This window comes from Astyanax mexicanus, chromosome 25 (genome assembly GCF_023375975.1).
Source record: "Astyanax mexicanus isolate ESR-SI-001 chromosome 25, AstMex3_surface, whole genome shotgun sequence".
Taxonomy (NCBI): domain Eukaryota; kingdom Metazoa; phylum Chordata; class Actinopteri; order Characiformes; family Acestrorhamphidae; genus Astyanax; species Astyanax mexicanus.
Window position 1 is genome coordinate 22,174,021 of NC_064432.1, and position 24,941 is coordinate 22,198,961.

Consider the following 24,941-nt stretch of genomic DNA (forward strand, 5'->3'; position numbering starts at 1 on the left):
CTTCTACAATAAGATCCTGTTTTTCATTCAATAAAACACAATGAAACACTCTAAAGTTGTTTAGAATTTTATTGTTAAAAGTGGGGATTAAAAACAAACTCAGGCTTTTAGGATTAACATTAACAGCATGAGGTAAAGTTATAAAACTTTTCTGGGATCAGTAATTTTTCCTTGAAAGATGATGGTGAAACAACACAATCAGAACAAACAGAACAAACAGAATAAACAGAAAGTAAAGCAGCATTTTGCAGCATTCCTTAAAGCTCCCACAAATGTAGCTGAAGACAGAAGTGGTTTCTCTGATGAAATCTTCTCTCTTCATTCTCCTGATGGTTTTTAGGAGTTGTGGACTGATCTGGAAGGTTTGGTTTGGGTTGAAGTTCCTCTGACCCCCGTGGCTCGTCACGTAGACGCGGTTCACACTGTCGTGGTCGACGCAGATGATGATGCGGTCGGCGTTGTTGTTGTACTGATATCCATTGTATTCTCTCCTGACGTAATCAGGCAGGTTTCTGGCTTCTTCATGGTTCAGGTTGCCAACTTCAAAGTAGGGCTGGTTGGTAACAGGAAGAAGACCTTCATTGTTGTGGTAAAGTCGGAAGCCGAAGTCCCTGCTGCTGGGGTCGCACAGGACCGTTATCTGGTTCCAGTTGTCGACTTCCACACACTCGTTTGCAAACCAGTACAAGAGGTTGAGTCCGTGTCTGGGGGACGGCCATCCAAACCCAGAGTCCAGAAGATCCCATAGAGTGTTGAGAGTCTGAATTCCCAACATATTTTTATCCTAAAAACAAATCAAACAGAGAAGGAAAGCTTTTTTTTTTCATTTTTTATTTTAATTAAACTGCCTCAATAACGTCTTGGTTTAAATCTAGTAAGAATGACTGAACACAGAACATCATCTGATCATGTTCTTACATCAAGCTCTTCTAGATTATGACAGTTACGTTGTTAATTTATCATATAGAACATGGACATAACCTCTGAGCATTACGTTTTTTTGCTGATCTTAATCTTGCTTGTTGTGTTTAGTTATTATAGAGGGCATATTAAATATTTTATTAATTTAGGATGATTTTACATTTGTATATTCCAATAACAACATCTGCCTTATCTTGCACTTCTACATACTGGCTGCTTTATTAGAAACACCTATATTACCTACTTATCTTGTGCTTCTACACATTCATAAATACATATGTTAATGTTTACATTCGCCAACCTCTAGGAAAATTACTTAAAATAGCAGTATTTGTGTATTTGTTTCATTCATGCCTGTTTAGAACATAAGATCTGAATGGCTCAGAATGTAAAATAGTAAAAAAGCCAAACAATTAAAAAAAATACACTCCTGATAGTTTATAGAAGGAGTCAGAAGATAAACTCATACTGTACCGTATTGGTTTACTCAGAGCGAGGGAGTGTGCTGGAGCCTGGAGACTGACAACAGTTCTGCGCAAAGTCTGAGAAACAGAAACCTAAGCACAACAGAGCAGCACAGAGAAACAGGAAGTAGAATTAATGAAGCAACGTCCAATCATTCCTGTCCAACATCAAAGCCAGACTGAATGTAGGAGTATTTTGAATAAAAGAAATAGAAAGTTTAACACAACACACACACACAGTCATATTTGTCAGGAGCTCTCTTGACGCACACACACACACACACACACACAGCAGAGTCGACACACAGACATAGCAGACTCTTTTTACACATATACAGGGAAACCTGGACACTCAGCCGAAGCACACACACATATTCAGAAAGTGCATACACGATGCAAATTAAAACCGTAGCTCATAAAACAATCTAAAGCTTAGATCGGGAAAACACAGACACTCTTATGTTCTCCGGCCGAAACAGGAAAAAAAGCACAAACTACAGACACTCATCCTTAGAGACGAACAGGCCTTTAATATACTAGAGTTCATGAAATGGCAAAAGTATAGATAATATAGGGACAAATTTCTAATTTCTCTCCTTCACGCACCATGTGGCCTCAGTTGCTCGGTCCTGCCGCTTTGCGCTCTATAACATCCGAAAAATTAGACCGTTCCTGACGCAACAGGCCACCCAACTCCTGGTGCAAGCGGTCGTCATCTCACGCCTCGACTACTGCAATGCCCTGCTAACTGGCCTCCCGGCCTGTGTAGTAAAACCACTCCAGATGATCCAGAACGCAGCAGCACGTCTGGTCTTCAACCAACCAAAACGGGCACATGTCACCCCGCTGCTCATTGAGCTCCATTGGCTACCAGTTGATGGTCGCATCAAATTCAAAACTCTTACAATCGCCTACAAGGTGATGATAGAACAGGCTCCTTCCTACCTGCACTCGCTCCTGAAGGCTTACGCTGCCTCCCGGCCGCTGCGCTCCTCCAATGAACGTCGCCTCGCTTTACCAAACAAACATTCACACAAAGCAATCCAGACTGTTCTCATACAGAGTTCCCCAATGGTGGAACAAACTACCCTCCACTACCAGATCAGGAGAATCTCTCGCCATCTTTAAGAAACTCCTGAAGACAGAGCTCTTCAAAGAGCACTTACTCTCCTAACACCTCTAACACACTAACTACTTCTAACCTCATTTCCTTCTTCCTCTCCTTCACTCCTTTATCCTATTATTCCCCTTTGTCCTCCTTTTATCCCTATCCAAAGATGTTTTAGCTTTAAACTTATTTTACATTGTACTTGACTATTGTAAGTCGCTTTGGACAAAAGCGTCTGCCAAATGTAATGTAATGTAATGTAATGTAACAAACTGACGTGCAACTTGACCTGACTAGAATAAATCTACAGAAACCCAACCACAGCTGACAGCTCTTTGCAAGGGAGAGGTGCCAGGTGAAGAGAGTATCGGGTTTTTTTGGGGACACAAAACGTGCCATATTGGACACGATTATGTTTAATTTTTCAAAGGTCTAAAAATAAAGAATGGGTGGAGCTATAAAACCCAGCCACTAGCCAGGATGTGATTGGTTCATTGTGTGCAAAGTTTGTGTATAAAACACTGTGCAATGCCTGTATTTGTCATTGAGATCTACGGAATCACCGGTGATGTAACATCTAAAGCTTAATAAAAGATGGATCTCCACCTTTCTTGAAGAACCTGGTCTCCAGCTGTAATTATTTCAATTCTTTTACTATTTTGTTTAAGGCGAGTACATGCAAGCCATTTGAGTAACAGTGTCCGTCGAACGACCGACATAACTGTGTTATCTACACTACAGATCATAAACTCTGTACACACCATTCACTCATCTATAGGTATCTTTAAATATATACATACCTACACATATATACAGTGTATCACAAACGTGAGCACACCCCTCACATTTCTGCAGATATATTTTCATGGGAAACACTGACAAAATTATACTTTGAAACAATGAATAGTAGTCTATGTGCAGCTTATATAACAGTGTGAATTTATTCTTCCTTTAAAATAACTTAATATACAGCCATTAATGTCTAGCCATTAATGACTAAGTAAATGTATTACTCTCTTCTTCCTGAACATGTGTGACCACACACACAACTAATTTCATTTGCCATTGGCAGCTCAGGGCTTTTGTATTACTTAATGTTAAAAAGAGTGAGTTCTTTAGTATAAAGAGTCAATTTCAGTATAGAAATCAGTTAATTCGGTATAAAGCAAAAGCATAGTAAAAAATATACACAGCTTTGGAGAAAAACAATAAGAGACCACTTAAAATGATGCTTTTCTTTGAAAACCTCTGGAATATAATCTAGTGGAAGATGGATGATCACAAGCCATCAAATCAAACTGACCTGCTTGAATTTTTGCACCAGGAGTAAAGCAGCATAAAGTTATCCAAAAGCAGTGTGTAAGACTGGTGGAGGAGAACATGATGCCAAGATGCATAAAACTGTGATTAAAAACCAGGGTTATTCCACCAAATATTGATTTCTGAACTCTTAAAACTTTATGAATATGAACTTGTTTTCTTTGCATTATTTGAGGTCTGAAAGCTCTGCATCTTTTATTTCAGCCACTTCTAAATTTCCGCAAATAAATGCCCTTAATGACAATATTTGAATTTGGAATTTGAGAGAAATGTTGTCTGTAGTTTATAGAATAAAACAATAATATTTTACTCAAACATTTAGCTATAAATAGTAAAATCAGAGAAACTGATTAAGAAACTGGATTGGTCCTTTTCAGAGCTTTATATTATTTTTGGGGATATAAAATGATTTTATTTAAATAGGAATGCAATAGTTTTTGTTTAGTTTTTTTTCCTAAACAGACAGTAGGTGGAGCCCTCGTGGGTGGTAACAGCTATGTTTAGATAACAGAGTTAAATCAGTATAACTAACAGATAAGGCTTCTAATGTTATACTATTTAAAGAGATAGGAGTAGAGGATAAAAACAAACACAGTAATTATAAACAGAATAAAAAGACAACTGCAGCACATTCCACAGCATTCCTCAGCAGAGATTGGTGGAAGCTGGTAGTCCTGCATGGTAGATGTCTCTCTGGGGCTCTCAGGAATGGTGATGTAACGGGAGGTTGTTTGTCTGAGGAAATCTTCTCGTGTCAGGCTCCTGATGGTTTTCAGTAGTTCTGGACTGATGCAGAAGGTTTGGTTTGGGTTGAAGGTCCACTGGTTTTTGTGTCGTGTGATGTAGAGGTTCTCCAGTCTTGAGCCGTTGATGTAGATGATGATACGGTCGGTGTTGCTGTCGTCTAGGTTACCGGTGTATTCTCTCCTCACATAATCAGGCAGGTCTTTGGCTTCATAATGGTGCAGGTTGCCAACTTCATAGTAGGGCAGGTTGGTAACAGGAAGAATCTTTTCTTTATTATGGAAAAGTCTGAAGCCGTAGACTCCTGTAGACGGAGTGCAGAGAACGGTTATCTGGTTGTAGCCGAATTGCAAACATTGGGTCACAAACCAGTACAGGAGGTTGAGTCCGTGTCGGGGGGGCGGCCGCCCAAACCCAGAGTCCACAAGATCCGGTAAAGTGTCAAGGGTCTCCTTTCTCACCATAGTTCAGCTCTAAGAACAAATCAAACATAATAAATAATAAATAAAGATAACATAGTAATCAAACATAATAAATAAAGATCAGAGAAGGTAGGCTTTTTGTATAAGTCTACTAATTTCACAGTTTACCCCTCAAGAGGGGTATCCAGTTAGTGGGGTCCTCTACGAGTTAGTCTGCATTAGTCTTACACAATCTAAAATATGTGATCTGAGTCAAAATCAAGCTAAATTGATGCCAAATGACTATTAGTGTCTGCCAGTCATGTGCCAGACTGACTGAAAAGGAATTTAATACAAATTCTACAAGAACAGAAAAAAAACAAAAAAACAAATTCAACATACCGTACCGAGTCTGCTTTGAGTGTAGGAGCGTGTCGGAGCTGCTGGCTGAGACTAATCACTGCTGCTCATGAAACGCAAATAAAACCCATCTGATCAAATTCAGAGCTTTACCTGCTCTACCTGCTCTACTTGCTCTACCAGCTCCTTCTGCTTAAACTACAGAAAAAAATGGGTTGTGCTTAAGTTTGTCTAGCCAGGCATGCTGATGAATTTACCTGCCTTTAGGCGGTGTTTGGGCAGTGCACTCTCGATGAGTAAACCTCACATCTTTCCCATTGGCTTCTGCCACTATGTAGTTTCCTATTGGTTCCTGCCATATTTCCACCTTTCCCATTGGCTTCTGACACTATGTATTTTCCCATTGGCTTGTGCCATATTTACCCCTTTCCCATTGGCTTCTGCCACTATGTACAGTAGTTTCCTATTGATTCCTGCCATATTTCCACCTTTCCCATTGGCTTCTGACACTTTATAGTTTCCTATTGGTTCCCGCCAGATTTCCACCTTTCCCATGGGCTTCTGCCACTCTAAAGTTTCCTATTTGCTTCTGCCAGATTTCCACCTTTCCCATGGGCTTCTGCCATATTGGGTGTGCATTCCACCCATGCTTACCCTCAGTGTGTAGTCACTCCCTCAACCTACACATTCTCATATGTAGTCACCACTACCTTTTATTAAATTGCGTTGGCCTAGGCTCGGGGTTTGAGGCTGTAAGAGCAAGTTACAAATGACAAATTGCTTTTTTGTAATTTTGTGTACCTGCTTTACTCCCTTTACTAACTCTACCTGGCCCAGTCTGCTCCACCAGTTTCATCAGTAAGAGGATACAGAACACTTAGTGCTTGTGTGACTGTGGCTTGTAGTCTGCACAGTTGTTGATGTTTTGTTTTTGCTGTTAGAGATTTGTTGAAACATTGACAATGTAGAAAGATTAAGGATCCTACTCTTAGTAACTATTTATAAAAATGGAATTGGTCTGTTGATCCAGGCAAAGCATACTTAATTTTTCCAACTTTAGAAAGAACATCATGTCTGTGAGCCAGAAGCTAAAAGAAGGAGGCTTTGTGAGATTTCCACTGTAATAATATTCTACTCCTGGCTATAAGTGAAGCAAAATCCAACTGGAATTCGGAATCTCAAAGATAATAAAAAGGGGAGATAGAGATATGGTGACACTAATGATTTTGGGCAGTATTTTGAAATTAGAGATTCAATAGGACTGGAGGCAACGTCACAGCATTTACAAGTCTATATTTACAGCACCAAACAGCACCTAAGGGACCGTAAGACAATGACCACACAAAATGAGTAATAAATGAATCTACGTAACTTTTTCAAAATGCGACTTAGTGATGTACAACCAAAGACAAGCAATATATTCAGCTATCCTTTTATTTTATTGCTGGTTTGACGTAAACAGATCACATTTTGATGAAGTTAAATAGATGTGTTCATTACTCATTTTGTCCAGTATTTTTCCAACAGTCCCTAAAGAGCCTTTATGTCCAACTTTCATTTCAGGACTTATTTATTAGTTTATGGGTCCTGATCATAATCAATACGTAACTATATAACTATACATTTGTTATTTATTAGGTGTGTGTGTCTGGAATTAAGTAGGTTAAAAAGCTTCTTATCACAGGAAGCTTTAGGGATGGATAGTAGTAACTGTTTGAAGGGCAGAGATGAAAAAAATTAAATGTAAAAAAATTGAATTAAATAATTAAGCTAATTATTAATAAATAAAATAAAAGGATCTGCTGAAGAGGCTTCCAGACATGTTCTATCCTTCTCAGACATGTAGGGACCCCCTTCTAAAGATCTTTATGAGTCTAAAAGCTGGATCATAATTTTATAATTCTATTCATAATTCACTGCAAGAAGAGGCACTTGATCACTTTTTCGGACAAGAAGGGCAGTTACTTTAGAGGGCACATTTGTTTTTTAACCCTTTGAACGCTAGGCTGTTTTGGTGGGTTTCCATTAGCTGCAAGACATAATCATCAACAATAAAATAAATAAAAAGCTTAAAAAAGATCACTGTGTTTAATACATCTATATAATATATGAATTTCACATTCTGAACTGAATTACTGAAATAAAGTAATTTTTCAATGATATTCTAATTTTTTGGGGGAAGCACCGGTATAAATAAAAACCTCTGTTCTCTGGCAGGTGTACATCCAACCTCAGCTCTGTTTACTGCAGCTGCACAGAGAGACTCAGACACCCCAGAGAAAAAAAGAGAGAGAGAGAGAGAGAGAGAGGATCTAGGAAGTTAGGAAGGGGGAGGGACTCTTTTGCATTAAGCTGAAAAAAGAGCTCTCTCTCTTTATACAGAAACGTGTTCACTAATATTAACTCAGTGCAATATGTTCTACCCTTGCAAAGAACCTATTTAAACATTTGTAATACTAACTGTGTTGGTGCTTCATCTGAGAGCTTCTTTGGGGTAGTGCACCTCTTGGTGAAAGATCACTCAGTGTTGGACACTCATCTACAGCACACTAAAATATATTTTGCCCAATTAAAAATCTATGAAAGGGTCTAAGAGAAGCAGGATGGTTGTTTCTTTACCTCCATCATAATTGGTAGCAGTGGGTGTTGTGAATCATTTAAAGTTCTGTCTAGGATCCGAAAGTCTGGCTTGAGTGTGCAAGCCTCGTGATGAGCACAATCATGCACCACTAGTAGTGATATGTGCAGGACATGCCATGCTCACGTGGCTTCCATATGTCATTTCTCAGCAGACACATCTCCACACACTCTCCGCTGTGTGTTACAGTGGCACCGTTACTGGTGCAGCTCTGCGTGCACTACACTCATTAACCGATAGATGTCGCTGTCTGACAGATTGGACTTTGCCTCAGATAAAGAGCCGGTGGGAGAGCAGCACTAGAAATCCAGCGTTCTCATGTAAACAAACTCGTGCGGAGACCCGATGGCTGTTATCGACGTCTGCAAAAATGATCGCGGTTAAAAAAAGTATCGTAGGAGACTCTAAAACTTTTAAACTCAGCTCACTGGAGTCACTGAATCATTTTAAACTATTAATCACTAGCCACCTTCAGACAGTCTGTTTTAGTTGAGTTTTATTTGTCTTTTTATTTATCAAATTTTATTTATTTTACCTTTAAGCCCTTTAAACTACCACACAAAATGAGTAATGAACAAATCTACGTAACTTTTTCAAAATGTGGCCTAGTGATGTCCAACCAAGGATAAGCAATATATTCAGCTACCCTTTTATTTTATTGCTGGTTTGACATCACCAGATCCCATTTTGATGAAGTTAAATAGATGTGTTCATTACTCATTTTGTCCAGTATTCTTCCTACTGTCCCTAAAGAGCCTTTATGTCCAACTTTCATTTCAGGACTTATTTAATGAAAGAGTCTGAGATGATGAGCTGTGCCTTTGATTTTCTGAACAGATTCTTTTTAACTTTTCTTTAGGTAAGTCAACAGGTGTGTGTGTATAGATAGGTATGTGTGTGTGTATAGACAGGTGTGTGTATAGACAGGTGTGTGTGTGTGTCTGGAATTAAGCAGGTTAAAGAGCTTCTTACCACAGGAAGCTTCAGGGATGGATAGTAGTAGGTGTTTGAAGGGCAGAGATGAAAAAATAAAAGGTAAATATTAAAATTACTAATAAAGTGGCTTCCAGACATGTTCTATCCTTCTCAGACATCTAGAGACCCCCTTTACTATGAGAAGAGAACATGAATAAGCACTTGGTTATGATTTTGGGGAACTTAAGACCTCTAAGAGTCTAGAAGGCAGATCATAATTTCATAATTCCATTCATAATTTACTGCAAAAAGCGGCACGTGATCACTTTTTCAGACAAGAAGGGCAGCCACTCTAGAAGGCACTTTTGTTTTTTAAACCAATAGCCCTGAGGACAGGGGAGTGAGGGGGTGGTTGCCCCCCCCCCCCCCCTGCCCCCTTTGAGACCATTATTAAAGCACAATTTAGGCTCGACAAAATAAAAATTTTAGCCATGGTCAGTCCAACAAACTAATTACTGAATAATAATAATAATAATAATAACAAGGAAAAGATTATTAGCATATATATAAAAAAAAATACCATGATTAAAAGCACTGCGCATTACGATTTCTAGACATGGTTTGACGTGGACCGGTATTAAGATCCCTGACCCATTCCTGAATATTAATTCCAAATTCAAATTGAATCAGATAGATTTAGTAAACTCAATCATGTTTTATGGTTAAAATCCTGATGCAACACAAATAACACAATTTCATTGTTAATAAATGCATTCAAAGTCGCTGATCTTGAAAGCTTCTAATATCCCACTATGTGCAGATACTTCTGAAGATGAATAAACAATATAATAGGATGGTAAATGGCAGAAATCTGAAGAGAAATTCCCAGCATTCCTCAGCAGAGTTTTGGGAAGGCTGATTGGCTCGCTCTGGGGTGCTCTGTGTAATAATGTACTGAGGGGGAGGGGTTTGTTTGAGGAAATCTTCTCTCGTCAGGCTCCTGATGGTTCTTATAAGCTGTGGACTGATGCAGAAGGTTTGGTTTGGGTTGAAGGTCCACTTGTCCCTGTGGCTCGTCACGTAGACGCTGTTCACACTGAAGCGGGTGATGCAGAAGATGATGCGGTCGGCGTTGCTGTAGTACGGATCACTGTTGTAATCTCTTCTGACGTAATCCGGCAGGTCTTCAGCTTCTTCATGGTTCAGGTTGCCAACTTCAAAGTAAAGCTGGTTGGTGACAGGAAGAAGCTCTTCATTGTTGTGGTAAAGTCGGAAGCCGTAGACCCTGGTCCTGGGCTTGTAGAGAACCGTTATCTGGTTCCAGTCGTCGACTTCCAAACACTGGTTTGCAAACCAGTACAGGAGGTTGAGTCCGTGTCTGGGGGACGGCCGTCCAAACCCAGAGTCCAGAAGATCCCATAGAGTGTTGAGAGTCTGAATTCCCGCCATATTTTTATTCTAAAAACAAATCGTGAAGTGAAGCTTTTTAAATTTTTTATTTATAGTTTTTAATGTCAAAAAGATATATGTCCACCAAAACTGCCTCAATAACGTACTGGTTTAAATCTAGTAAGAATGACTGAACACAGAACATCATCTGATCATGTTCTTACATCAAGCTCTTCTAGATTATGACAGTTACGTTGTTAATTTATCGTATAGAACATGGACATAACCTCTGAGCATTACGTTTTTTTTGCTGATCTCAATATTGCTTGTTGTATTTAGTTATTATAGATGGCACATTAAATATTTTATTAATTTAGGATAATTTTACATTTGTATATTCCAACAACAACATCTGCCTTATCTTGCATTTCCACATACTGGCTGCTTTATTAGAAACACCTAGATTACCTACTTATCTTGTGCTTCCACACATTCATAAATAAATATGTTTATGTTGATGTTCACCAACCACTAGGAAAATTACTTAAAATAACAGTATTTGTGTTTAGTGTCTCATTTGTTCGGAGCAGTACATCATTCATGCATGTTTAAAACATAAGATCTGAATGGCTCAGAATGTAAAATAGTAAAAAAGCCAAACAATTAAAAAATGTAATCAATTAACAGTTAAAATACAATCTTGATAGTTTATAGAAGGAGTCAGAAGATAAACTCATACTGTACCGTATTGGTTTATTCAGAGTGAAGGAGTGTGTGGGCGCCGGACGAGACTGACAACAGGTCTGATCTGATCAACGTCTGAAAAACAGAAACTTAAACAAAACAGCAGGAAGTAGAATTAATGAAGCAACGTCCAAACATTCCTGTCCAACATCAAAGCCAGATTAACTACGTTATCTGTCTTCACTACAGATCCTCAACACTGTACTCATCATTCACTATATCTATAGGTACCTAGAAACACACCTGTGGAGCTGCTATGTTTATTCTATCTATTTACACATACATACACATATATACAGTGTATCATAAAAGTGAGCACACCCCTCACATTTCTGCAGATATTAAAGTATATCTTTTCACAGGAAAACACTGACAAAATGACACTTTGACACAATGAAAAGTAGTCTGTGTGCAGCTTATATAACAGTGTAAATTATTCTTCCCCCAAAATAAATCAATATACAGCCATTAATGTCTAAACCACTGGCAGCAGAAGTGAGTACACCCCTTAGTGAAAGTTCTTAAGTCTTAAACCAATCTACAAGTATATGATTTGAGTCAATGTCAAGCTAAATTGAGGCCAAATGAAGCCAAAAAAACGCAATGCTGGCCTGTTAAATAGTCCCTGTCAGTCCTGATTGTTTGAAAAGGAATTTAATACAAATTCTACAAGAACAGAAAAAAAAAAAAAAAAAAAAAAAAGAAAATTCAACATACCGTACCGAGTCTCCTTTGAGTGTAGGAGCGTGTCGGAGCTGCTGGCTGAGACTAATCACTGCTGCTCATGAAACGCAAATAAACTACATCTGATCAAATTCAGAGCTTTACCTGCTCTACCTGCTCTACCAGCACCTTCTGCTGTAAACTACAGAAACAATGGGTTGTGCTTAAGTTTGTCTAGCCAGGCATGCTGATGAATTTACCTGCCTTTAGGCGGTGTTTGGGGAGTGCACTCTCGATGAGTAAACCTCACACCTTTCCCATTGGCTTCTGCCATATTTCCACCTTTCCCATTGAGTTCTGCCATATTTCCACCTTTCCCATTGAGTTCTGCCATATTTCCACCTTTCCCATTGGCTTCTGCCATATTTCCACCTTTCCCATTGGCTTCTGCCATATTTCCACCTTTCCCATTGGCTTCTGCCATATTTCCACCTTTCCCATAGGCTTCAACCGTTATATGTTATGTTTTGGTGTGTTTTTTCTTAGTTTTTTGTCAGTTCCTCTTTCAGGTCTTATAACACAGTAATTATATCAGACAGTCACATGCCCTGATCTCTTTTACTCCAGAAGTCACACTCCTGCTCAAAAATATAATCATTTAAAATGTAAAAGGAAGCAGAAGTGTTATATATTCCTGGAACGGATCATGTTTAGACTAGAGTGTATATGAGATGAAAGCATAAGAATATTGATGATGGTTCATTACATTGTTTATTAATTACTTTGATAAAATACATGGAGAAACAGCGTCAGGTGGATTTATTTCTCTTGATAATCAATAATCACACCTCTAGGATACATGTAGATACTAAAAACCTGACACTCAGAGCAGCCTATACCTTTCAGTATTTTAATTAGGACACATAAAGAAAACTACAATATATACAAAAATGTAAACTTTTTAATCTAAATACATAAAAATGTTTAATGCAAAATAAATACTTAGCAAAAAAGTGCAAGTGAAATATAAACTATATAAAGTAGTGCGCACACCATACCTAGCTTTAGTTTGAGTAAAGCAGGTAGTTTCACACTTTTTCTGTGGACACTTTTGAGTCTTTATTTACTGATATTATTTGGTTTGAAACATCATATAAATATGTTTGAAGCACTAAAGGTAAATAATATTGGTTGGGGAAGGAGATTTCACTTTTTTAGGTGTTTTACTCAATGGTTTTCTTGTAGATTTAGCTTTATCGCACTGGGATGTGATCCCTATTTTTAGAAAGAGTAAGCTCCGCCCTTTCTAACCATATATGGATTATTTTAAAGGGTTAAGGGACACAAGGTGAGATTTTGGACAGAAAATCCGTCTGTAGGGTTCTAAGGGTTAAACCATAAGGCATGAGGACATGGGGAGTGAGGTATTACATTAATATAACAGTTAAATGTATTTCAATGCTTTGTAATTATAATTAGGAGAATATAAATGTAAGTAAATTAGAGGACACAGTGTTAAATACATTTAAAGTACATTTAAAGTCTCAGAGTTGTAGGCTGTAAGAGCAAGTTACCACTCTTACTCTGCTCTGATTTAATGTATCTCTTGCTTCACTCAACACAAACGATACACACCAACCCGTGTAGATATCTTTGTGATGTCCAGGGAGGCAAATCATCTCAAATCATCTCAATCTGATCTGAGTTAAGAAAAAAGAAATAAAATTTGAGAGAAAATTATCTTACCTGAAATCTCTGGCAGGTGTACGTCCAATCTCAGCTCTGTTTACTGCAGCTGCACAGAGACTCTCTGATACCCGAGAGAGAGAGAGAGAGAGAGAGAGAGAGAGAGAGAGAGAGAGAGAGAGAGAGAGAGAGAGAGAAACAGAGAGAAAGAGAGAGAGAAAGAGAGAGAGAGGATCTAGGAAGTTAGGAAGGAGGAGGGACTCTTCTGCGTTAAGCTGAAGATGTAAACACTTCCTCTCTTTATACAGAAACGTGTTCACTAATATTAACTCAGCGCAAGATGTTCTACCCTTGCAAAGAACCCATTTAAACATTTGTAACACTAACTGTGTTGGTGCTTCATCTGAGAGCTACTTTTGGGGTAGTGCACCTCTTGGTGAGAGATCACTCAGTATTGGACAGTGGGTGCAGTGGGTGTTTTGTGAACCAATTAAAGTTCTGTCTGGACTCAACATTTGGGTTTGTCCATGCAAGCCTCGTGACGAGCACTACTAGTAGTGATACAAGGGACACTAAGGGGGACTAGGGACACTTATTTTTCAGCAGGACAATGTTTAACCAAACAAACAGCCGGTATTGTCCATTTTTTTCCCAGTATTTGGCAGATTGCAACGCTTTTTGGCCACCTGTGTGATACACAATACTTCTACAATAAAATCCTGTTTTTCATTCAATAAAACACAATGAAACACTGCAAAGTTGTTTAGAATTTTATTGTTAAAAGTGGGGATTAAAAACATAACTCAGGCTTTTAGGATCAACACTAACAGCATGAGGTAAAGTTATGAAACTTTTCTGGGATTATTATTTTTTTCTTGAAAGATGATGACGATACAAAACACAATCGTTATAAACGACAGAAAATGAAGCAGCATTTTGCAGCATTTCTTAACGCTCTTACGAATGTAGCTGATGACAGAAGTGGTTTCTCTGAGGAAATCTTCTCGCTCCATTCTCCTGATGGTTCTTAGAAGCTGTGGACTGATCTGGTAGGTTTGGTTTGGGTTGAAATTCGTCACGTAGACGCTGATACTGAAGCGGCCGACGCAGATGATGATACGGTCGGTGTAGCTGATGTTCAGATTTCTGTTGTATTCTCTCCTGACGTAATCAGGCAGGTTTCTGGCTTCATCATGGTTCAGGTTGCCCACTAAATAGTAGGGCTGGTTGGTGACAGGTAGAAGCTCTTCATCGTTGTGGAAAAGTCGGAAGCCGTAGACCCTGGTCCTGGGGTCGTACAGAACCGTTATCAGGTTCCAGTAGCTGACCTCAACACATCGGTTTGCAAACCAGTACAGGAGGTTGAGTCCGTGTCTGGGGGACGGCCGTCCAAACCCAGACTTCTGCAGATCCAGCAGAGTGTGGAGGGTCTGAATTCTCACCATAATTTTATTCTAAAAAACAAATCAAACAGAGAAGTAAACAAACTGAGTTTTTAAAATCCGACAAAGATGTCCAACAAAACTGCTTCAATAATGAATTGGTTTAAATCTAGAATCTAGAATAAGTAACACAGGACATCATCTGATCAGGTTCTTACAACAGTCCTAAAATGAGAAACATCTGAAATTTAGACGAGATTATCACAATTATGTTTTTGCTGACCTCATCTTCTGCTTTCCCACACTGGCCACTTTATTACAAACACCTACATTACGTACTGTACTTAGCTTGTGCTTTCATACACTGGCCACTTTATTAGAAACACCTACATTACTTTGTTATCGTGCACTTTCACACACTGGCCACTTTATTAGAAACACCTACATTACACACTGTACTTAGCTTGTGCTTTCACACACTGGCCACTTTATTAGAAACACCTACATTACTTTGTTATCGTGCACTTTCACACACTGGCCACTTTATTAGAAACACCTACATTACACACTGTACTTAGCTTGTGCTTTCACACACTGGCCACTTTATTAGAAACACCTACATTACACACTGTACTTAGCTTGTGCTTTCACACACTGGCCACTTTATTAGAAACACCTACATTACTTTGTTATCTTGCACTTTCACACACTGGCCGCTTTATTAGAAACACCTACATTACGTACTGTACTTAGCTTGTGCTTTCATACACTGGCCACTTTATTAGAAACACCTACATTACTTTGTTATCGTGCACTTTCACACACTGGCCACTTTATTAGAAACACCTACATTACTTTGTTATCTTGCACTTTCACACACTGGCCGCTTTATTAGAAACACCTACATTACGTACTGTACTTAGCTTGTGCTTTCACACACTGGCCACTATTAGAAACACCTACATTACACACTGTACTTAGCTTGTGCTTTCACACACTGGCCACTTTATTAGAAACACCTACATTACCTACTGTACTTCGCTTGCACATCCACACACTGGCCACTTCATTAGAAACACCTACATTACATACTTATCTTGCACTGTCACACACTGACCACTTTATTAGAAACACCTATATTTTTCTGATATTTTAAGTATTTATATTTGTTTAGTACATTATTAATTGTAGCTTAATATAGCAGCTAATACTATATTAATACTATAATATAGATAATAATATATTATAAGATAATATAGATAATATTATATTAGTACTATACTATGAGATAATAAAACTATAATACAATATAATATAGATAATACCATTTTATAATATGATATATATATATATAATTCTATAATAACACTATATTATAATATATTGTAGATACCACTATATTGTAATATAATTTAGATAATACTATATTAACTCTATTATAAGATAATAAATTCACTTTAATATTGTTTATATTCTTCAGTACACCGCTCTGGGTGCGGTTAAATACACACATCAGTGTGTAAAAGTGGGCGGGGCTAAGCGACTGTTCCACCAATCCGCAGTTCAAAGGACGTTCTGCCGCGCTCGCTCTCTCTGGCCCGATGACGTCATCGCTCTCCCTCGCGATGACGTCATCAGAGCGAGAGTCTATAAAAGGGGGACAGAGTCCACTGCGGATCATTTATCGTTTATCAGGACTATACTAATGAGCGATAGTGAAGGAGAGCAGGGACCAAGCTAATTTTCTGAATATTTAGGAGAGGAAGATCAGCTCTTTTCTACAACTTTGGGGTAAAGGCATAGTATTATGTTAACATAATTTAATTAGCTTAATTTTAGTTTATTAATGGTATTATGTTATTATTTTATGTTCCTGATCCTTACTTTAACATTTTAAATTGTATTATATATTTTTTTGTTCTTGTTTAATACCCTGTTATATATGTATTAATTTGATCATGTTATATTATTACCCTTTTCAACTTGCAAGTTTTTATTTTTTATTAAAATTGTATTTAAATATTATTTAAGTCACAGTTAGCTAGCTCGAGGTACACCTGCACGGCTGCACGGAAACCAGAGGTCGCGAGTTCGATCCTCGCTGGAGTCGCATGTTAGCTAGCTCGAGGTACACCTGCACGGCTCCATAGCTCAGTGGACAGAGCGCTGGTCTTCGAAACCAGAGGTCGCGAGTTCGATCCTCGCTGGAGTCGCAGTTAGCTAGCTTCGAGGTACACCTGCACGGCTCCATAGCTCAGTGGACAAGAGCGCTGGTCTACGAAACCAGAGGTCGCGAGTTCGATCCTCGCTGGAGTCGCAGTTAGCTAGCTCGAGGTAAACCTGCACGGCTCCATAGCTCAGTGGACAGAGCGCTGGTCTTCTAAACCAGAGGTCGCGAGTTCGATCCTCGCTGGAGTCGCATGTTAGCTAGCTCGAGGGACACCTGCACGGCTCCATAGCTCAGTGGACAGAGCGCTGGTCTCCGAAACCAGAGGTCGCGAATTCGATCCTCGCTGGAGTCGCATGTTAGCAAGCTCGAGGGAAACCTCAACGGCTCCATAGCTCAGTGGACAGAGCGCTGGTCTCCGAAACCAGAGGTCGCGAGTTCGATCCTCGCTGGAGTCGCAGTTAGCTAGCTCGAGGTACACCTGCACGGCTCCATAGCTCAGTGGACAGAGCGCTGGTCTCCGAAACCAGAGGTCGCGAGTTCGATCCTCGCTGGAGTCGCATGTTAGCTAGCTCGAGGTACACCTGCACGGCTCCATAGCTCAGTGGACAGAGCGCTGGTCTTCGAAACCAGAGGTCGCGAGTTCGATCCTCGCTGGAGTCGCATGTTAGCTAGCTCGAGGTACACCTGCACGGCTCCATAGCTCAGTGGACAGAGCGCTGGTCTACGAAACCAGAGGTCGCGAGTTCGATCCTCGCTGGAGTCGCAGTTAGCTAGCTCGAGGTAAACCTGCACGGCTCCATAGCTCAGTGGACAGAGCGCTGGTCTTCTAAACCAGAGGTCGCGAGTTCGATCCTCGCTGGAGTCGCATGTTAGCTAGCTCGAGGGACACCTGCACGGCTCCATAGCTCAGTGGACAGAGCGCTGGTCTCCGAAACCAGAGGTCGCGAATTCGATCCTCGCTGGAGTCGCATGTTAGCAAGCTCGAGGGAAACCTCAACGGCTCCATAGCTCAGTGGACAGAGCGCTGGTCTATGAAACCAGAGGTCGCGAGTTCGATCCTCGCTGGAGTCGCATGTTAGCAAGCTCGAGGGAAACCTCAACGGCTCCATAGCTCAGTGGACAGAGCGCTGGTCTCCGAAACCAGAGGTCGCGAATTCGATCCTCGCTGGAGTCGCATGTTAGCAAGCTCGAGGGAAACCTCAACGGCTCCATAGCTCAGTGGACAGAGCGCTGGTCTTCGAAACCAGAGGTCGCGAGTTCGATCCTCGCTGGAGTCGGAGTTAGCTAGCTCGAGGTAAACCTGCACGGCTGCATAGCTAAGTGGACAGAGCGCTGGTCTCCTAAGCCAGAGGTCGCGAGTTCGATCCTCGCTGGAGTCGCAGTTAGCTAGCTCGAGGTAAACCTGCACGGCTCCATAGCTTAGTGGACAGAGCGCTGGTCTCCGAAACCAGAGGTCGCGAGTTCGATCCTCGCTGGAGTCGCAGTTAGCTAGCTCGAGGTACACCTGCACGGCTCCATAGCTCAGTGGACAGAGCGCTGGTCTCCGAAACCAGAGGTCGCGAGTTCGATCCTCGCTGGAGTCGCATGTTAGCTAGCTCGAGGTACACCTGCACGGCTCCATAGCTCAGTGGACAGAGCGCTGGTCTCCGAAACCAGAGGTCGCGAGTTCGATCCTCGCTGGAGTCGCAGTTAGCTAGCTCGAGGGAAACCTGCACGGCTCCATAGCTCAGTGGACAGAGCGCTGGTCTCCGAAACCAGAGGTCGCGAGTTCGATCCTCGCTGGAGTCGCAGTTAGCTAGCTCGAGGTACACCTGCACGGCTCCATAGCTCAGTGGACAGAGCGCTGGTCTTCGAAACCAGAGGTCGCGAGTTCGATCCTCGCTGGAGTCGCAGTTAGCTAGCTCGAGGTACACCTGCACGGCTCCATAGCTCAGTGGACAGAGCGCTGGTCTCCGAAACCAGAGGTCGCGAGTTCGATCCTCGCTGGAGTCGGAGTTAGCTAGCTCGAGGTAAACCTACATGGCTCCATAGCTCAGTGGACAGAGCGCTGGTCTTCTAAACCAGAGGTCGCGAGTTCGATCCTCGCTGGAGTCGCAGTTAGCTAGCTCGAGGTAAACCTACACGGCTCCATAGCTCAGTGGACAGAGCGCTGGTCTTCTAAACCAGAGGTCGCGAGTTCGATCCTCGCTGGAGTCGCAGTTAGCTAGCTCGAGGTACACCTGCACGGCTCCATAGCTCAGTGGACAGAGCGCTGGTCTACGAAACCAGAGGTCGCGAGTTCGCTCCTCGCTGGAGTCGCAGTTAGCAAGCTCGAGATAAACCTACACGGCTCCATAGCTCAGTGGACACAGCGCTGGTCTTCTAAACCAGAGGTCGCGAGTTCGATCCTCGCTGGAGTCGGAGTTAGCTAGCTCGAGGTAAACCTGCACGGCTCCATAGCTCAGTGGACAGAGCGCTGGTCTACAAAACCAGAGGTCGCGAGTTCGATCCTCGCTGGAGTCGCAGTTAGCTAGCTCGAGGTAAACCTTTTCTACAACTTTGGGGTAAAGGCATTTCCGGTCCCATGGTGTAATGGTTGATCACCACTCTGAATCCAGCGATCCGAGTTCGAATCTCAGTGGGACCTAATTATGCTTTTTAGGCCACACATTAGGAAGACTTGCAGACGAAGCAATCTGAGATAATGTTAAGGAGAAGCATATAAATGGCGATTCCTCCAGCAGATATAGCGTATATAGTATTATGTTAACATAATTTAACTAGCTTAATTTTAGTTTATTAATGGTATTATGTTATTATTTTATGTTCCTGATCCTTACTCTAACATTTTAAATTGTATTATATATATTTTTTGTTCTTGTTTAATACCCTGTTATATATATATATATATATATTAATTTGATCATGTTATATTATTACCCTTTTCAACTTGCAAGTTTTTATTTTTTATTAAAATTGTATTTAAATATTATTTAAGTCGCACGGCTCCATAGAGGTCGCGAGTTCGATCCTCGCTGGAGTCGCAGTTAGCTAGCTCGAGGTACACCTGCACGGCTCCATAGCTCAGTGGACAGAGCGCTGGTCTTCTAAACCAGGTGCCTGGGTTTGTAAAAATTCGGGGCTCAGCCCAGTTAAATATATTAGTTTATTAGCTGATCAGTTGGATCCGGTGGAAAACAATTTTAGGGCTAAGAAACTAATTTAAACTAAGTATAGGACTAAATTCTGGCTATCCACAACCTCCAGCTTCTAGCTAACTGGTTAGCTAAATACATTTTCATTAATTATAGCTTACAGTAACCCTGCAATTCTAAATTAATAAGAACAATTAGAAAATGAAACAGTTATTGACTGATCAGGTACATCAGGGCAAGTTAAACATGTATAGTTTTATTTTCTCAAACCATCAATATTACACTATTGTCTTACGTATGTTTATAGGAAAATTACTTAAAATACCAATAATAGTGTCCTAATTGTTTGGTACATCATCTAATAAAATTGTCACACTGTTTAAAATGTGATAACTGAATCATTAAAATACACTTAAACACTGAAAAAAACACTGAAAGTTTAGAAGGATTCAGAAGATAAAACTCCTACTGTACCGTATAGAGAGGGAATGTGCTGGAGCTTCTGGCCAAGACTGACAACAGATCTGATCAAAGTCTGAGAAACAGAAACTTAAACACAACAGAGCAGCACAGAGGAACAGGAAGTAGAAATATTGAAGCAAAGTCCAAACATTCCTGTCCAACACCAAAACCAGGTTACTTACGTTATCTGTCTTCACTACAGATCCTCAACACTGTACTCATCATTCACTTTATCTAAAGGTACCTATAAACACACCTGTGTTTCTTTGATGTTTTCTTTGAGTTTATTTGATTTTACCAAATTGAAAACCTCTGGAATATAATCAAGAGGAAGATAGATGATCACAAGCCATCAATCCAAGCTGAACTGCTTAAATGTTTGCACCAGGAGTAAACAACAATGTTCATTTTACTCAAACATAAACCTATAAATAGCAAATTCAGAGAAACTGAATTAGAATCTGAAGGGGTCTCTTCGTTTGTCCAGAGCTGTTTGTATTTATATGTATACCTGAGTAATAATAATAATGATAATAATATATTTTAATCTAATAACTTGGTTGTTCACTTTTGGCAGCAACAACTGCAATCAAGCTTTACTGATAACTGTCAACGAGTCTTTCTCATCTCTGTGGAGAAAATTTGTTCCACTCTTCTTTACAGAATTGTTTTAATTCAGACACATTGGAGGGTTTGAACATGATCTGCTTGTTTAAGATCATCCACAGCATCTCAATCAGACTTTAACTCTCCAAAACCTTCATGTACATTTTTAAGCCATTAAAAGGAGGTGGACTTGCACAAATCATCATTAACCCTGAACCATATTTGACAGTAGGTACCGTGTTCTGTCAGCTGTTTGGTTGAAGCTGCCTCATTATTGAGCGAATCAAGCAATGAGGATAATTCTCACCCACACAGCGCTGGCTTTACAACAAAGTTTCCGCCAATTTGCAACACTTTTTTTTTTCTGTCCAGTCGCAAGATTTATAGTCTGCAACCCATCAATAACATTTTAATAATCTTTCATTTTTATCTTAATGTCATAACTTTAGATCTTTTCGCAGGTTTACTTTTTTGAAGATCCACAAAAGTTAATCAGTCAAAAATAATGAAACAATTCATGATTTAAAAGTTATTTTTATTTTTAAACGTGGGAATTAAAACAAGCAGAAACAGATGTTGGGCTTCAGGCTTCAGACAGATGATCAATAGAAGCATTAGGTTAAGGTTTGAAGATTCTGCTGTTTCTATTTTAGATATTTAGTTAGCAGGAAGATGGTTAAAGAAATCACAATCATTAAAATAAACACTGCGATGCAGCAACACCAGCCGCTGCAGCACTTGCAGTTTTGGGATGGCTGGCTATTCTGCATGGTGGGCGTCTGTCTGGGACGTCTCTCTGGGACGTCTCTCTGGGGCGTCTCTCTGGTGCTCTCAGGAATGGTGATGTAACGGGAGGTTGTTTGTCTGAGGAAATTATCTCGTGTCAGGCTCTTGATGGTTTTCAGTAGTTCTGGACTGATGCAGAAGGTTTGGTTTGAGTTGAATTTCCACTGGCCTTTGTGTCGTGTGACGTAGAGGTTCTCCAGTCTTGAGCCGTTGATGCAGATGATGATACGGTCGGTGTTGCTGTCGTCTAGGTTACCGGTGTATTCTCTCCTCACATAATCAGGCAGGTCTTTGGCTGCATAATGGTGCAGGTTGCCAACTTCATAGTAGGGCAGGTTGGTAACAGGAAGAATCATTTCTCTATTATGGAAAAGTCTGAAGCCGTAGACTCCTGTAGACGGAGTGCAGAGAACGGTTATCTGGTTGTAGCCGAATTGCAAACATTGGGTCACAAACCAGTACAGGAGGTTGAGTCCGTGTCGGGGGGGCGGCCGCCCAAACCCAGAGTCCACAAGATCCGGGACAGTGGTTAGGGTCTGATTTCTCACCATAGTTCAGCTCTAAGAACAAATCAAACACAGAAATAAAGATCTGAAAAGGGACTTTTTTATTTTGCTTTGTTGAAAAAGTTAAAATCCAGCAAAGTAGCCTCAATAATAACATGTTTTAAGTCTAGATAAACATTAAAATATCTAATCATTTTCTTACAACATTATATTACGTATCAGAGCAGATTTAAAATAGATTCACTCTCGAGAGGGGTATCCAGTTAGAGGGTCAAACACTTTAACCTCCAATAAAGATGCCCATTAAAACATATTTCAGAGATCTATTTCAGTCTATGATCTGATAATGTTCTTCAACAATATTAGATACTTTAGGTTAACTCAGGGTTGCCAGGTCCAACAAAAACATCCAACCCAAACTCGGTCTAAAACTCACCCTTCAGAAGCTTAAACTAGCCCAAAATATATGTCTGTCACACATTTAAAGCAAATTGCAAAATAACTATGAGTGTACGACTTAGTTTTTTGTTTATAAGGGATTTATTATCAGTATTGCTATTTACCTCATTAGGTCATTAATAATATTGTAACATTAGTGTTTTATTCGTTCTTTTATAACAGTTTTATATTCCACTCAACATTTAATAGTAACATAAGTAGCAAAGAAAACTGACTTTTATTTTTTACTTACTCATCTCGGTTCTTGCCCCTCCTGAACTCTCTTCTCTGCTTTTTAATTTTTTTTGTTTCTTTTTTTAATCTCTCTCTCTCTGTCTCTCATTGTTGTTGATCATTAGGATCAGATTGATTTTAGTGTCGATTTGTACACATTTGCCCATAACATTCAAGGCAACACCCACTTTTTTTTTGTATTTTTTGGCGGCCACAGTCATTTTAAAATGTAGCCCAAAAAAAAAAAAAAAAAAAAACGCCACCCCTGAATTTTTACCTGCGAGCCATAAGAATTATCTGGATATACAGTATGTTAAATCATCTGATAATGTTATTACAACAATAATACATACTCAGTCCAGATTTGAGAGAGATTTACTCTCTAGAGGGGGTATCCAGTTACAGGGTGAAACTCTTTAACCGCCAACAAAGACGTTCATCAATACAGCCCCAATTACAAAGCGTGTCACAACTTTAAAATAAAACGTCCAAATACAGGATTCCATCATCTGTTCATGTTCATACAGCAAACAAAGGTGTTTAGAGCAGATTTAAGATTGCTAGTAAAGTACAACAACAGAAGAATCAATAACAAATTCAACATACCGTAGTGAGTTTGCTCGGAGTGTGGAAGAGTGTGTCGAAGATGCTGGATGAAAGTGATAACTGAGGACTGATGCTCTGTGCAATAAAGCAGATCGTCTTCTGAGAAACAGAAACTTAAACAGAGTGATGTACAGAAACAGGAAGCAGCATTATGCAACATTCCTTTTAAAACTGGTTAACCAACATTACATCATACGTACAGTACAGATTCTCAACTCTGTTTACTGGCCACTTTATTAGAAACACCTACTTTACCTTATCCTTCCTATCACTGGCCACTTTATTAGAAACACATACTTTACCTTGTGCTCCCACTGGCCACTTTATTGGAAACACCTATTTACCTTATCCTTCCACTCACTGGCCACTTTATTAGAAACACCTGCTTTACCTTCTGCTTTCACTCACTGGCCACTTTATTGGAAACACCTACTCTACCTTGTACTTTCACTCACTGGCCACTTTATTAGAAACACATACTTTACCTTGTGCTCCCAATGGCCACTTTATTGGAAACACCTATTTACCTTATCTTTTCACTCACTGGCCACTTTATTAGAAACACCTGCTTTACCTTCTGCTTTCACTCACTGGCCACTTTATTGGAAACACCTACTCTACCTTGTGCTTCCTCTCACTAGCCACTTTATTAGAAACACCTACTTTACCTTGTGCATCCTCTAACTGGCCACTTTATAGGTTTACCTGTACAATTGCTAAACATTTAATTGTTTCCATCATAGGAGATGGAATATATTAACAGGTTTATGTACTATATTTATATATATATTTAGATATTACATTAATATAACAGTTAAAATGTATTTCAATGCTCTGTAATTATTATTAGAAAAATATAAATAAAAATAAATTATAGGATACAGTGTTAAATAACATTTAAAGGTCAAATAATAAAAAAAGTACATTTGTCACACGTTAAAAATTGTAGTACAGTATATTAAAACATATTTTTATAAAATAAATATATCACATATATTTAACGTCAATTCTTAGTACATTTCTAATATACTCTGTGTATAATAGCAATACATTTGTAATACTCAATAAATTTCACAGCTTGTCCGTCTGACATCACACCAATAAATCTTGAGGATTTCTAATCAAGCATCACATAAAAAAGCTTTCATATTTGATAAGGAACATTACTAAAAAACATCATTGTACTTGTAATAGAAAATATTTTAAAAACATTTAAGTAAATCTACTAATGTCAAAATATAATAAAAGAAAAAACATAAAATTG

At 39.6% G+C, this 24,941-nt stretch overlaps 4 protein-coding genes and 25 non-coding genes across 30 annotated transcripts in view; 25 read left to right on the plus strand and 4 right to left on the minus strand.

The window, feature by feature from the left end:
* LOC125787693 (uncharacterized) overlaps positions 1-5,354 on the minus strand; it is an 87,298-nt gene extending 81,944 nt beyond the window's left edge. For both annotated transcript variants that reach the window (XM_049472279.1, XM_049472280.1), the window contains exon 1: positions 3,797-5,354. In XM_049472279.1, the coding sequence (XP_049328236.1) occupies positions 4,368-5,021 (654 nt within the window). In that variant the 5' untranslated portion in view covers positions 5,022-5,354 and the 3' untranslated portion in view covers positions 3,797-4,367. The remainder of the gene's footprint in view (positions 1-3,796) is intronic.
* LOC103043743 (uncharacterized) lies at positions 72-1,654 on the minus strand. Its single transcript, XM_007232728.4, has 2 exons — positions 1,396-1,654; positions 72-784 (listed from the first exon to the last, which is right to left on the minus strand). The coding sequence occupies exon 2, from the start codon at positions 773-775 to the stop codon at positions 158-160; it is 618 nt and encodes a 205-aa protein (XP_007232790.3). The 5' UTR covers positions 776-784; positions 1,396-1,654; the 3' UTR covers positions 72-157.
* Positions 5,355-9,299: 3,945 nt separating the features above from the next.
* LOC111195155 (uncharacterized) lies at positions 9,300-11,141 on the minus strand. Its single transcript, XM_049472281.1, has 2 exons — positions 11,005-11,141; positions 9,300-10,329 (listed from the first exon to the last, which is right to left on the minus strand). The coding sequence occupies exon 2, from the start codon at positions 10,318-10,320 to the stop codon at positions 9,682-9,684; it is 639 nt and encodes a 212-aa protein (XP_049328238.1). The 5' UTR covers positions 10,321-10,329; positions 11,005-11,141; the 3' UTR covers positions 9,300-9,681.
* Positions 11,142-16,875: 5,734 nt separating this feature from the next.
* Positions 16,876-16,948, plus strand: trnar-ucg (transfer RNA arginine (anticodon UCG)). The gene has a single exon. It is a non-coding gene; the product is annotated as a tRNA-Arg (tRNA).
* Positions 16,949-16,978: 30 nt separating this feature from the next.
* trnar-ucu (transfer RNA arginine (anticodon UCU)) lies at positions 16,979-17,052 on the plus strand. Its single transcript has one exon. It is a non-coding gene; the product is annotated as a tRNA-Arg (tRNA).
* Positions 17,053-17,081: 29 nt separating this feature from the next.
* trnar-ccg (transfer RNA arginine (anticodon CCG)) lies at positions 17,082-17,154 on the plus strand. Its single transcript has one exon. It is a non-coding gene; the product is annotated as a tRNA-Arg (tRNA).
* Positions 17,155-17,184: 30 nt separating this feature from the next.
* trnar-ccg (transfer RNA arginine (anticodon CCG)) lies at positions 17,185-17,257 on the plus strand. The gene has a single exon. It is a non-coding gene; the product is annotated as a tRNA-Arg (tRNA).
* Positions 17,258-17,287: 30 nt separating this feature from the next.
* Positions 17,288-17,360, plus strand: trnar-ccg (transfer RNA arginine (anticodon CCG)). Its single transcript has one exon. It is a non-coding gene; the product is annotated as a tRNA-Arg (tRNA).
* A 29-nt stretch (positions 17,361-17,389) lies between these two features.
* trnar-ucg (transfer RNA arginine (anticodon UCG)) lies at positions 17,390-17,462 on the plus strand. Its single transcript has one exon. It is a non-coding gene; the product is annotated as a tRNA-Arg (tRNA).
* A 30-nt stretch (positions 17,463-17,492) lies between these two features.
* On the plus strand, positions 17,493-17,565 carry trnar-acg (transfer RNA arginine (anticodon ACG)). Its single transcript has one exon. It is a non-coding gene; the product is annotated as a tRNA-Arg (tRNA).
* Positions 17,566-17,595: 30 nt separating this feature from the next.
* Positions 17,596-17,668, plus strand: trnar-acg (transfer RNA arginine (anticodon ACG)). Its single transcript has one exon. It is a non-coding gene; the product is annotated as a tRNA-Arg (tRNA).
* Positions 17,669-17,697: 29 nt separating this feature from the next.
* On the plus strand, positions 17,698-17,770 carry trnar-ucu (transfer RNA arginine (anticodon UCU)). Its single transcript has one exon. It is a non-coding gene; the product is annotated as a tRNA-Arg (tRNA).
* Positions 17,771-17,800: 30 nt separating this feature from the next.
* On the plus strand, positions 17,801-17,873 carry trnar-ccg (transfer RNA arginine (anticodon CCG)). The gene has a single exon. It is a non-coding gene; the product is annotated as a tRNA-Arg (tRNA).
* Positions 17,874-17,903: 30 nt separating this feature from the next.
* Positions 17,904-17,976, plus strand: trnar-ccg (transfer RNA arginine (anticodon CCG)). The gene has a single exon. It is a non-coding gene; the product is annotated as a tRNA-His (tRNA).
* Positions 17,977-18,006: 30 nt separating this feature from the next.
* On the plus strand, positions 18,007-18,079 carry trnar-ucg (transfer RNA arginine (anticodon UCG)). The gene has a single exon. It is a non-coding gene; the product is annotated as a tRNA-Arg (tRNA).
* A 30-nt stretch (positions 18,080-18,109) lies between these two features.
* Positions 18,110-18,182, plus strand: trnar-ucg (transfer RNA arginine (anticodon UCG)). Its single transcript has one exon. It is a non-coding gene; the product is annotated as a tRNA-Arg (tRNA).
* A 29-nt stretch (positions 18,183-18,211) lies between these two features.
* On the plus strand, positions 18,212-18,284 carry trnar-ccu (transfer RNA arginine (anticodon CCU)). Its single transcript has one exon. It is a non-coding gene; the product is annotated as a tRNA-Arg (tRNA).
* Positions 18,285-18,313: 29 nt separating this feature from the next.
* trnar-ccg (transfer RNA arginine (anticodon CCG)) lies at positions 18,314-18,386 on the plus strand. Its single transcript has one exon. It is a non-coding gene; the product is annotated as a tRNA-Arg (tRNA).
* Positions 18,387-18,415: 29 nt separating this feature from the next.
* On the plus strand, positions 18,416-18,488 carry trnar-ccu (transfer RNA arginine (anticodon CCU)). The gene has a single exon. It is a non-coding gene; the product is annotated as a tRNA-Arg (tRNA).
* Positions 18,489-18,518: 30 nt separating this feature from the next.
* Positions 18,519-18,591, plus strand: trnar-ccg (transfer RNA arginine (anticodon CCG)). Its single transcript has one exon. It is a non-coding gene; the product is annotated as a tRNA-Arg (tRNA).
* Positions 18,592-18,620: 29 nt separating this feature from the next.
* Positions 18,621-18,693, plus strand: trnar-ccu (transfer RNA arginine (anticodon CCU)). The gene has a single exon. It is a non-coding gene; the product is annotated as a tRNA-Arg (tRNA).
* Positions 18,694-18,722: 29 nt separating this feature from the next.
* Positions 18,723-18,795, plus strand: trnar-ccg (transfer RNA arginine (anticodon CCG)). Its single transcript has one exon. It is a non-coding gene; the product is annotated as a tRNA-Arg (tRNA).
* A 29-nt stretch (positions 18,796-18,824) lies between these two features.
* trnar-ccg (transfer RNA arginine (anticodon CCG)) lies at positions 18,825-18,897 on the plus strand. The gene has a single exon. It is a non-coding gene; the product is annotated as a tRNA-Arg (tRNA).
* Positions 18,898-18,926: 29 nt separating this feature from the next.
* trnar-ucg (transfer RNA arginine (anticodon UCG)) lies at positions 18,927-18,999 on the plus strand. Its single transcript has one exon. It is a non-coding gene; the product is annotated as a tRNA-Arg (tRNA).
* A 29-nt stretch (positions 19,000-19,028) lies between these two features.
* Positions 19,029-19,101, plus strand: trnar-ucg (transfer RNA arginine (anticodon UCG)). The gene has a single exon. It is a non-coding gene; the product is annotated as a tRNA-Arg (tRNA).
* Positions 19,102-19,130: 29 nt separating this feature from the next.
* On the plus strand, positions 19,131-19,203 carry trnar-ucu (transfer RNA arginine (anticodon UCU)). The gene has a single exon. It is a non-coding gene; the product is annotated as a tRNA-Arg (tRNA).
* Positions 19,204-19,232: 29 nt separating this feature from the next.
* On the plus strand, positions 19,233-19,305 carry trnar-ucu (transfer RNA arginine (anticodon UCU)). Its single transcript has one exon. It is a non-coding gene; the product is annotated as a tRNA-Arg (tRNA).
* Positions 19,306-19,334: 29 nt separating this feature from the next.
* Positions 19,335-19,407, plus strand: trnar-ccg (transfer RNA arginine (anticodon CCG)). Its single transcript has one exon. It is a non-coding gene; the product is annotated as a tRNA-Cys (tRNA).
* Positions 19,408-21,625: 2,218 nt separating this feature from the next.
* LOC111195154 (uncharacterized) lies at positions 21,626-24,183 on the minus strand. Its single transcript, XM_022681577.2, has 2 exons — positions 23,678-24,183; positions 21,626-22,453 (listed from the first exon to the last, which is right to left on the minus strand). The coding sequence occupies exon 2, from the start codon at positions 22,442-22,444 to the stop codon at positions 21,752-21,754; it is 693 nt and encodes a 230-aa protein (XP_022537298.1). The 5' UTR covers positions 22,445-22,453; positions 23,678-24,183; the 3' UTR covers positions 21,626-21,751.
* Between the last annotated feature and the right edge of the window lie 758 nt (positions 24,184-24,941).